This window comes from Agelaius phoeniceus, chromosome 1 (assembly GCF_051311805.1).
Source record: "Agelaius phoeniceus isolate bAgePho1 chromosome 1, bAgePho1.hap1, whole genome shotgun sequence".
Classification (NCBI taxonomy): Eukaryota; Metazoa; Chordata; class Aves; order Passeriformes; family Icteridae; genus Agelaius; species Agelaius phoeniceus.
In genome coordinates this window covers 107,766,222-107,778,257 of record NC_135265.1, presented here as the reverse complement: position 1 = coordinate 107,778,257, position 12,036 = coordinate 107,766,222, and the positions used below count along the sequence as shown (strand labels likewise).

General features: G+C 39.8%; 1 protein-coding gene across 13 annotated transcripts in view; it reads left to right on the top strand.

Annotated features, from left to right (window-relative positions):
• Window positions 1-6,597, top strand: part of ZNF521 (zinc finger protein 521) — a 230,346-nt gene extending 223,749 nt beyond the window's left edge. For all 13 annotated transcript variants that reach the window (XM_054647224.2, XM_077185013.1, XM_077185007.1 and 10 more), the window contains one exon: window positions 5,770-6,597. In XM_054647224.2, the coding sequence (XP_054503199.2) occupies window positions 5,770-5,799 (30 nt within the window). In that variant the 3' untranslated portion in view covers window positions 5,800-6,597. The remainder of the gene's footprint in view (window positions 1-5,769) is intronic.
• The last annotated feature ends 5,439 nt before the right edge of the window (window positions 6,598-12,036 follow it).

The window sequence follows — 12,036 nt, the reverse complement described above, 5'->3', positions numbered from 1 at the left end:
GTGTCATCTAGAAGGTACTATAAGACACTATTGTGAGCTGAGTGAGATGATGTTAAATGTCAAAAGAAAATGCAACATTCTTTCTGCAGGTTCACAGTGATTATATGGAGATAGTAAAAGAGAAACTGACTGTAAGTGAGGGACGCGAATGCAGTGGTTTTATCTGTAAGACAGTGGCAAATTCATTGCATGCCTGCAATATGCATGTTTATAATTCTGACATTTTGTTTCACATTCTCTTCTTATGAAGAACAACCACATTCCACCAAATCTAAGACAGGTGTGGGAAAGTCATTTATTCTAACTGTGTAGATCGCTCAAATTGCTGGAGACATCTTCTATCCCAGTGTTTCACATATCCCCAAAGACCTGGACTAAATAATTTTTTTTTCACATGTTAAAATTTATAGTTTGTATTTAATCTTAACATTGTACAAATCTAACTCATCGATTCAGTCCTTGAGTATAATCATATTACAGTTTACCAGGAAAGAATCCTTAGCAATATAATGGGGCCTTGACAGGAAACTTTGTGCTGCAATATTGAAGCAGCACAAATCTGAAGAAACAGTGTGAAAAATAACCTTTTGAAGAAACAGTGTGAAAAATAACCTTTTTATATAGTTTAGTCTGAATAAGCTTCACTTATTTGGTTTTGGTGTTACCACTTAATACTCCTCTTTCTTCCTCCCTTGCCTTTTCACACAGTATAATATTCCAACAGTGTCCAATACAGAGCTTTCAGCATGAGAGGTCACGGCAACAAGGATACGTAATAGAGCATTGGACCAAAGTTCTGGAAACCATGTTGATCCTGTGCTAGGTTTTGCTAGGCTTGCCTTTCCACGGGCCTTTCTTTCTTCCCCTTTGGTTCTGGAAAATCCAACATCCTCTTCTTAGCTGCAGACAGTTTGAAAAGTGTGGTACAGGATAAGAAGTTGGAATAAAAAAAGAAGGGAAGAGAAGCAGAAAATCTTGATTAGAAAGTATAATTTAATAGAACGTGTATTGAACCAAATGTATTGATTAATGTGGTAGATATAGTACTTATATTGATTCAAACTAGAGATTTAGTACTAAAAGCTGTAAGCCAAAAAGCTGTTGCAGATTGCTACAAAAGTCAGTTTAATGCTGTCCTTGAGAATGCCTCCACAAAGAAATTCTTCTAATGTTTGAGGAGTAGGTAGAATGCGGTATATGTCAGTTTGATCCCGGAGGGTTTTATTTTGTACTCTAATAGCTGTTACGAGCCTACATTATATCCAAGGAGTAATTTTCCTTAGGGGTGCCCAGCTCGCTTTGTGTCAATATTCTAGCATTTTAAGTCACGTACAGTATATGCTTCTGGGAACAGTGCAGGAGCCAGCCAGACTCATAATGGTCTGCATTCATTAATAAAGGCAGAAGCTTCTGTCCCTCCATTGCCCACTACAGGGATGCCTCCCTGGTCTTCGGGGACCCGTACAGACACATTTAAAGAAAGCTTTATTTTGAGTGGGCAGGAGATGAAATGCAGGACTTGCAGGCATTTCCTAAGTCAGCTATATGCCCAAGCACAGGGGTGACCTTAATGGGTCAAAGAAGAATGCAGGTCAAAAGACTTATTATCCAGACTGTTGGAAACCAATTGCTTTTGTTAAAAAAAAGAGTAAATTGTGGCGCTTAAAGGTTGATAGTAATGTAGAGTTCTGTTTTACAACCTGGATCTGGATTGCAGTGCAGTGGGGTGGATTTTTATTTTTTTTGAATGCAAAAAAATACAATATGGTCTGTAATGTACACAGATAGAGGATTCCAGATAAGTGATAACATGTAGGGTACCATAATTACTTAATCAGTGATGATTGATTACTCATGTTTGTGTTCTTGAACTAAGGAAAAAATAACATGCTGCTGTGGTACTGTTACCATCTGTTGAAATAATGCACCTACATTTCATCTTTATGCCTCTTCACGTGTACCCTCTTTGCACTGTGTCAGGTACAGCCATGTCTTGGTTCATCTGCTCATAAAATAGAGAAGTCCCATTTAAATTGAATGAAACCACAGTTCACATTAAGGATTCTAATGGGCCACTGAGTCTGTGGCTATCTGTGGGTATTTTTTTCTTTGTTAATTTTGATACTGTGGGCGGGAACTTTATGCTAGTTATTACTTCTCATGCTCCCTCTGAAACACAAAGGCATGCACCAAACAACAGGTATTATTACCTCTTTTGTCTCCAGCCTTTCTGCAAAGAAACCTTTCTGAATTTGTTTGCCAAGGAGATTCTTCCACACAGTATTATCCTGAAATTCTTTGCATGTTTTCAAGTCCTTAACACTAGTAACAGGTATATCTCAAAGCATTTTCATCCAGAAAAGTGGTGGCATGTAATTTTATAGTAGGTCACATAACAGTTGGGATTCTGGATCCAGATCAAAAATAATTATTTCTAGGAATCGGGCAAATGCACTTAAAGAGTTTCTTTTGCTTGTGAAAAATACTGAATTCAGATTTTTCCAGGTAACACTGAGACATAGAAATTGGGGATGTAGGAGTTTTCCTGGTTTGTGTCTACATGATAACAAATGCAGTGACACACACACCCCTCCTGCTTCCCCGTTTCTCCATTTTGTGCATGCAAAGCTTGAATTTGTATTTGCAAACTAGTGTCTCCTCATGAGATCCCAGCTCTTGGAAATTGGAACACAGCTGTTGCTGAAGTCCAGGAAAGATTATATTGAGAAAAAATATTTTCCCCTTTCCATGGCTAAGCAGGAAATTGTCATTTTTGCTTTGTAGGGAGACTACCACATAATTAAACAGATGTGCTAATGCACAATCAGATTTGGGGGAGGCAAAGGAGGGGAGCCTACGATACCTCCTGTACTTCGCTAAATGACTTCTCTTTGGCAAGAGGAGGTACTAACTGCTTCAAACTCAGGCAAGCTAGTTGAAGTTTCTGGAGGAGGCATGTTTCAGGCTTGTCTAGTATGTCTTCAGTGAAGGGCAGCGTGCTCTCCGAGGCACACAGGGGATCTCAAGTGTAATATTGTGCTCTCCCTGGGTGTGCCGCGCTCCCATGGCCCTGCTGCGTCCCTGCCGGCGGGAGCTCCAAATTCCACTTTCCCCGTGTGCCTGATCTCCCACTGCCAGGGAGGCGGGAGCTCGCTGCACACCACGAGGCAAAGAGACTAGCAGAGTCGAGATCTGCTGGGTGGATAATAGAGGAGAAATTTTGCCCTAAATTTTTAAACACAACACCCCTCATAAAAACAACAACGGTTCATAACTGGGATTAATGTTTGCAATTTTCAGTCACTTAGACATGGGGTCTCCAATAGATGGCTTTTGGTAGAGTGGAATATGGCTCTCTGTAGGATTACAGAATTTTCCTCCTTTTCTTATCTCTCCCCTCCCATCCTTTGCCTGCTTGTCTTGTCAATGTTATGTTGCTGAAGCACTTCCACTCTGTATTTTTTTGCAGCTTAGCCAAATAGGTATTTCTCCCTAGTCCCTAACGTTTGGGGAGCCTTAATTACTGTGGAAACTGTGTTTTGTTTTGACTGTTTACAACACATATTGTTGCCTTTTTAAGGCCTAAACTGTTCAAAGCATTTCCACATGTTCCTATCCTGCCCTGTCTCATTCTTCTCTGCAACGCTTGTTTGGTTTTTTCCTATTATTTCTTCATTATCTCCAGAGAATCTCATTTTGCACCAGGGCACAGGAGTCAGGGACACTGAGAGCTGGGGCAACTCAGTCCTTATGCTGTGTTTTATTTTGTCTCCTTCATATTTGGGCATTTTTATTTTTTAATCAAAAATGTCATTGCAGCCAGAGTTACGGCTGCAATTTTAAAACACCTTTTGACTGCTTCATATGCAACTGTTCATGCAGCTTCATACTGATTATGCATTTTTCACTTAGTGAAAAGAAATAAAAAATGGGCATGACTGACATGCTTACTCTCAGTAGACTAGAAACAAAAGACCCCCCCCCAAATATCTGTCTGCAATGTAACAATTGGTATATTACTTCACCTGCTCAGAAGCAGAGAAGAAAATCAGAATTCAGGCTGCCACCCCATATTTAACTTGTCCTGTTGTTTCTAGGTACTGCAGGGTCTCCAATAAGCCTATGGTGTTATGCTGTAAGTGCTGCAATAAATGGACACAACAGGATGACAAAAGGACTGACTGTCAGGCTTAACTCTTAATTTCCTTCCTTTTGTGCTTTAAAGTCAGAGCCCATTACCTGTGACCAGCCAACATTTTTGGCTGCATCTATTGTTAGTGCTTTACAGCATTTTGAAATTATTTTATGGGAAGGATGAGGAACTAGATGAAATCAAGTGGTGGAGCGTATTTTTTTAACACTCTTTGGCCTTGGACAGCCTGGAATTCCTGCCATCAGCATTAAATCATTTTGTATTCACATCTGGAAATTGCATCTTTGAGTGTCACTGGGTCATTTTCCTTTAATCTTGAGAATGGCACTACATTAAAAATTCCTCAGTCTTACTGTAAGATCCTTTCCTTGCCAAATGTCCCATGAACTATTATTTGTGTGCGTGCACGGTTTAGGGAAGAATGAAGGAGGATGGGAGAGAGGATTTTTAGGCTGGTCTGCAGTCACGCTGTATTTCACATTCATTTCACCGAGGCTGTTTTCATGCGCCCTTTCATGGGTGGCTCTGGAGGGTATGGTTCAGTAGATGTTCACTTTGTTGTAAATGATGACTGTCTTGTGGGAACAGGTTCATCCTAGAGCGCGTTAGCCCAAAGAGGTTTAAAGACAGATTAACTTAATAAAGTGGAGTGAAGGGTCTGGATGTGCTGGGAGCAAATCATGGGATGTGACACCCCTGCCCTCTGGGTCACTGGCCCAAATCTGGCCCCAATTACTAAGGGGAAATTTCATCACTAATCAGTGGCTGCCCTGTTGTCCAAGAAGTAGCATTCACAGACATTTTCTAGTTATCTGTGGATCCAGTGTACACTGTAGAAAACTTAAGATGTATTTGGTTGGTCCCTTGCTCTTGGTTCAATGCTTGTGAAGGATCTGAGCCAGTACAAGCAGCACAATAGCATCTTTCTGAAAGTGGTCAATTTGGTTTGAGAGGTGAGGAGGAAAGAGGGTGATACTGTTGTTTGCTGCTTGATTTAGTGATTACTTGTACAGGAAAGGAGAATTTAGGACTTCAAAGTCCATGGTGCACATAAGGCACTGCATTCACCTGAAGAAAAATACCTGTGGGTTTTGGTGGCCATAGGGCAGGCTGTGCCAGCCCCTCCTGTTTTCTCATCAGTCTCTGAGCTCTCTAGCAGAGTTTCTTACCATGTGGGGGAAATAGATTTTACTGCAGGAGTGCAATTGAAGCAGTGCCACAGTGTAGGAAGCACAGGCCAGTTAGCATAAGACTTATGGCAAATGCACTTCTCATTTTTGCAATGCATAAACCATGAGCCATGTGTAAGCAGACACCAGGATCACTGACTTGGTCTGCAATTTCACTGGGGCAGGTCAGCCCACACCCTGTCTGCAGAGAGTGTGTTGCCCTTCATGTGGCACATGTAAAGGATACTGGTGCAAAACAGCTGGGGAGAACTCATCTCTTCCATAATTATGCTGTTTCTGGCTAGTTTAAACAAGGAGGGGTCAAGAATATTCTCTTTATCCAGCCCATCATTTTACAAGATATGTTGGGAAAATTGTTTTTGCATCCTTCTTTCACACAGAAATGCCTGTCCTGTGACTAAATTGTTTCTTTTGTTTTTGTTGCAGAATCATACGATGACCCAGCACAGCAGTTAGTGCAAGGCCCGTCTCTTCCAGAGAATTCTTTGTGGCACAAAAAGGGAACACATTTTACTCTTTGCACGAAACTTTCATTGTTAATGTATATTATTCAGAATCATTGTATTGTACCATAAAACTTGTATTATCGAAACTGTTGGATGTTCATGTGTTTGAACTTTTGAGCACCGGATAGACTTCCTGTATATAAAGTGTTGCACATGTATTATGTTGTCTGATACTAAAATGGTCTTATAAAGACAAGTGGACTTGGGCCCTATTCAGGAAAGATACAAATAATAATAATACTGTGTGAGGAGAAAAAACTAGCTTAAAAAAAATGTCATTTTCAAGGAGGAGGGAGAAAGTAATAGCTATGTTCCATTGCAGCTCTGTTTGGCCTCCCTTTCGTTTAAACTTCAGTCCAGAAATCTCTCTTTTGGTATACAAACGGATGAATCTAAGACTATTTTTTATTGCTGAAGATTCTTGCAAAAAATATGAAGAGACTCTTTCTCACAGAGCAGGAACCCACAGTTGAATAAGGCCCGTATATATATTTGTAAGCCTTGCGATATGACAGATAGCATTACCATATATGCAATAGTTGTTATGTAGTTTGTCAAAGAATTTTTTTTCCTGGATACCATTTGAAGCTTTGAGTGTTCAAGACTTTCCTTAATGATTTCACATGGCCAAATTCTTGAATCAGTTGAACTAACCTGTATGTTACTGTTATTAATGTTTACTCTGCGGTCTGAACCTGGAGATTACTGGAATTGTTTTCCAAAAGGAAATAAATTCAGTTTACCATTATGTGTTAGTGTGCTTTGTGTCTTGTCTTTTTCCTCAGAAAGTAGCATTAATATTACTGCTGTTATATTACCTAAAGAACCACCAAGATCTGGAATCCCATTGTATCAGGACCTGTACACTGCTCAGTAAAACAGGTTGTTTTTCTCAAAGGTAGGTATGAAATAAATTTAATAGTAGAAACAAATTTGCTGGCCCACTGAAAAGCAATATATGCTCGAGAGTGATATTCACTGTTTTCTGGGTTTATTTGTTTCTTTTATTTGTCTGTCTCAGCAATTTCATACTTACACACTTGACACATTGGTAGCCAGAGGAGTCCCACACATCTTGCTTGTATAATTATCGGTAAATTTAAATGAAACATCACCTGGTGAGCTGGGTCTGGTGCTGGCGAGAGGGAGCCACCACAGCTCTGGCCAGCAGTGCTATTAAGCTGACATCCCTGACCCTCTCCTCTGGCACGGGTAGCAGAATTGGAGGTGGTGCACACTGCAGGGTGATGCTCTCTGGCACCACGCCCCGGGGGGAGCTCTCACAACGCCTCACAGCTTTGCTCATGTCTGAATTGGCTCCTGACTGCAGCTTCAAGGAGAAGAAAAAAGGGGATAAAAACTCTCCTTGCCTACACCACTGTCCCCCACTACTCCAGCTCACCTACAGAAGAGGCCAAAAAAGCATTCTCCAGCTATTCTAGTATCTCATCGTATTGCTGGAATTCTAGTTTTATCCCATGAAAACCAGTGCTGCTGAAATACTGCCTTTAAACAGCCACACATCACAAGTCCAAATGTCTAGAACTGCTTGCCTAGTGCTGTCAGGGTAGATATAAAGTGTGATTTCCAGTTTGCTGAGTGTAACAATTCGACTCCTTACAGATGAAGGACGGAGAGAAAAGAAGTAAAGTCAGAAAGTGTCTGGCTACCAGATATTCCAAGAAAAAAGTGTCATATTTAGCACTCCAGCTTTGAAAATATTGTGCAGATTTTGCTAAATACAAGAAAGAAATTCCCAGGTTTTGTATGAATATCTCATTTGTGCTGACAAAAGGATAAATGCAGGCATGAATACATAAGGCTTGTAAAATGCCAGTTCTATTTATAAGTCAGAAACTATTCCCATTCTTATTCTCATTAATATATTACTCATCTCAGCCAAATTGAATGTGATGATATGTTCTTTATTTTTGACAGATACCTTTAAGGATATAAGGCATTTCAGCCTTCATGTGTGAAAGTGTGACATATTGGTTAAGACTGAAAATAACATGTTTGTAGTAGAGTTCAAGTATATAAGAAATATTACACCCTGCTGTTTTTGTAAATGCCAGAGTGCTACTGAGTTGAGACAGATGGTAGCAAGGAAAGATGCAATCTTATAATCAAAGCTAAAATATGTCAAAAATATGTTAGCAAGCAAAACATAGTCTATTACTAGCGTCTCATGTCATGACAGCTTGCAAAACATGCAAAGATGTTGAATTTCTAGATACGTAAATAAAGGAACAGTAAACACAGCAACAGCAAATGGGATGAAGACTTCATGCATCCACTGCCCCTTGAGGTCAGCTCAGGGGAATAGAGGGGTCTTGTGGCCACAGGCAGCCCCAGGTGGCTTCTGAGAGCTGCCTGCTGGTATCAAGTGCAGGAATCCTCTTACCTTTTCTAAAGTAACAGGTTTCTCAGTGATACCTAAATAGCTGTTTAAATAGATTATGGAAGACATCCGAACTTCCCAATGAGAGCTGAGTATCGCTTGGGGAATTACCACAGCATTTAGAAAAATCAACAGGAGAGGCAGATCATCTTGCCTGTTGGAAGAAGAGACAGGCACTCAGTGTGCATGTGTGCATTTCAGCTGTGGAGTGCCTTTCTCTGCCCTGGGTTAGCAAAAGCTAAGAGAAGCCCCTCCTCATGCCCTTAGCCCAATGTAAAAGCATAAATCAGTTCAAGAGTTGGGTGGGTAGACTGATGGACAAGGTATCCTTTTACCTCTGAGACAGGCTATATTCCCAGGATTTCAAGTGGACATGAGTTTTGCTCTAAGTGATAGTTTAATAAAGCAATTAGTCCTTCTGTTTGTTTGCCAGTTATGTTTAGGAAATGTCACAGACCTAAAGCAGATATAAATAGAGAATTTATACTGCAGAAGTGAAGTGACCTACCCAGACAATATCTGAGCACTGAACTTATGAGGAAAGGCACTGATCCCTTATCTGAACAAAAGATAGTCCAGGAATAAGCTTGTATTAGGCCTTTATGACATTCAGCTACCCAAACCCAGAATTTGTTCTTTCATAAATGTGTTTGTAGCCAGTTGCCTGTAAGTTAGACTTTCCAATCCATTTTTGCTGGTTCAGTCCACATGGAGGTTGTCAGAATTTCTTTGGTTCACTCCAAGCCCAGTGCTCTCACTAGTTTTCCTGATTTAAAAGTCGCTTTGCAAACCCCATGAAAAATGTTTCAAAAACTCTCCTTAGAACACATTAATAGTTATCCCTTCCTTCTTAAGAGCAGGGGGAAAGCTGAAGTTCTTTCCATATCTCAGTGACTGGACTTTATTAGTAATTCTGGCATGACCACTCACTTTGTTTCATTACCACTGTCCTCAACCACAGAAAAAGGGAGACGTCCCTTCCTTACCAACATATGGCATTTTCTATTTATAACAAGATTAACAATTCATTCACACCTTGATTGAATCCCACTTTATTGAGATGTCACAACAGATTCTCACAGCCTGCAAAGGGAAAGACTTACAAATGTTAATATTGTGACAACCAGGACACATAAAAGTAAATGAATTATAATTGGTGACAATTAAAAATAGCTCAGTGTGAAAACAGAATATTGTGCTGCTGTAGCAGCCCTGTCTAGGATGAGGCAATGTGAAGGACTCCATAGAATAAGACTGTCCGTGAATTTAGAAATGTTACCTTGATTCCTGCTTAATGTGTTCAGTCATACACTGGTGCTCAATTAATGCTCACACACCCTTTACATCTTAGTGGGCAATGTGCCATTCTCTTTAAAGTATTCGCTTCACTGCTCTACAGCAGCACAAAAATAAACAAGTTTAGGCCTATTCTACCAATTCCATTTAATACATTCCCTTTCCCTCCCTATGTCACTTCCCTTATTGGTATGCAGAAGATTTGTTTAATTATTATTGTTGTTGTTGCTGTTGTTCTTAGTCGTAGTGAACTGTGCATGCTACAGCAAAGGAGTCCCGCAGGAGCTGGACAGTCCCCGGCCACCAACCCTTGTGTGCAGATCTTCTTCTGTGTGTGGCACACAAAAGCCTGACAAGGTCTCACTCATGTTTCAAGGCTCGTTCTCTTTTCAGAGCTATTTGTTATTGTCTCCACCATCACAAGTTTAAAAAAGGAAAGTTAATTAAATATGGAACAAGACTGAGCAACATCTTTTAAACCATCATGTCATTAGAATTGGATCCCTCTGAGAGCTGCTTAAAAGGGTTTTGAGAACAATGACTGTTCAACCAGATATTTATGGGCATAGTTATGTAAACACACTCTTTATTGTCTATGTATATTTAATATAATTATCAGTTTTGTACTTGGACTCTCAGGAGACCCAACAAATCACAGTGTTGCTTTGAAAATGTCAGCAGAAAAGACAATTATGTTGAGAGCAAATATTCATAAATTATATTAAAAAGTCCTGTGAAAATGTACCCTGTGTTGCAGAACTGCTTTTGCACTAGCAGAATTAGCACTGCCTTTCTCTGATTTAAACTCTTCTTGTCAGTAGTAAAGAAGTTGCTTGAAAAGAAGCCTTTAACACTATGGAGGCTTCTGTCTCTGACTATGTGACAGTGTAAATTATAGACAAATTCAGAGGGCTTATTCATTTTGTTAGTAATATGCTGAGATAGTTTTAGAGATTTCTAAATAAGGTTTCTTGAAATCATAGGTAAAAACTGTTTGCACAAGAGTGCCTAGGTCACTTACTTTTACTTCTCTTGTGAGGTTATTCCTGACAACTTGCCATGTTTTGCTCATTATGTATTAGGAAAAAAAAAAAAAAGAGTGGAGAACTGGGACAGTGTTCAGTAAATTAAATGTGCCACACATGCTAAACCAATACGTGTGCTGGAGTTTGATAAACACCTAGTAAGTGCCTGCAAATCATCTCTACTGCAAGATATACAATCAGCATATCAACATCTTAATTAGCAGCTAATGACATTTGAATGGGAAAGTTAACGTTAAGCACACAAATGCAGTTTAGTAAAGGGTAAAACGGAATGCACTGAGATATTTCATTGCCTATTTATTTTCAAGTATAAGACTTTTGTAGTAAGCAATCATCTATGTGAGCAATATCCTAATCCTTAGACATGTGTTGGAATAAAAACTCCAAGAGTAAAATGTCTTTTCTGGTTCATCCAGTCCATGTGTAGGAGAAAGAGATGACAGAATTCTGATTTTCTGCAGGAAAAGGCATTTCCTCTGTGCCATTATTTTTCTTATGAGCACATAACTAAATTTTAAGCAGGTTTGAGATGGTTTTTAAGCTGGTCTGTGATGCTTCTTTCATTTTTTATCTTCTAAGCATAAATTTTCATCTGCAACTTCTCTGGGATGGTATAAAAAAACACATTTATGGTTGTTTCAGCTGTAGATGTCATACTTGGGCAGTGAACCTTCTGGATGCCCAAATCAGAACAAATAAGAATCACTGAGCTATTGGGAAAGAATCTGCTGCTATAGGAATGGTGCTGTTGACTTTGCCAGCAGCACGGGTTCCTGCTGAGCATCCTACCAAACCATTACTTTTGCATGGACCTCAGGGAGCAATGAAGAGTGCTTGCTTTAAGATTTAAAATGTTAAGTAGTTCCAAGATGCTTATCATTCAGTCTTATGGCCATACAAGCCATGGCTCTGTCCAAGTGAGCCCTGGAATACAAGCTGTCTCCAATCTAATGATCTCTTATTCCTTGTTTGTCTGCTGGTTTAATTTTTGTGTCATTCTAGACTCTTATTCTCAGACAACCTTCATCCTTGTTTGTGGGACCAATGATAGGCCTGTTTAAAAGAGTGGTCAGAAGTTTAGTAACAAATTATGCTGCTTATTTGGTAAGGAAGGGACGTCTCCCTTTTTCTGTGGTTGAGGACAGTGGTAATGAAACAAAGTGAGTGGTCATGCCAGAATTACTAATAAAGTCCAGTCACTGAGATATGGAAAGAACTTCAGCTTTCCCCCTGCTCTTAAGAAGGAAGGGATAACTAGTCACTTTGGCAAGATCAAATTGGGTTGCCCCAAGATATAGCAACACCTCTACAAGGTGAATTATGTCCTCTGTAAAGAATGGGCAGAGGATGAGTGGAAACAAAGCTGTCTTTGCAGACAATGAGACCAGAGATCAACAGCAACTGAGAGTCAAAAGGCACATTGAGATTTTCAATTCAGAGCAAT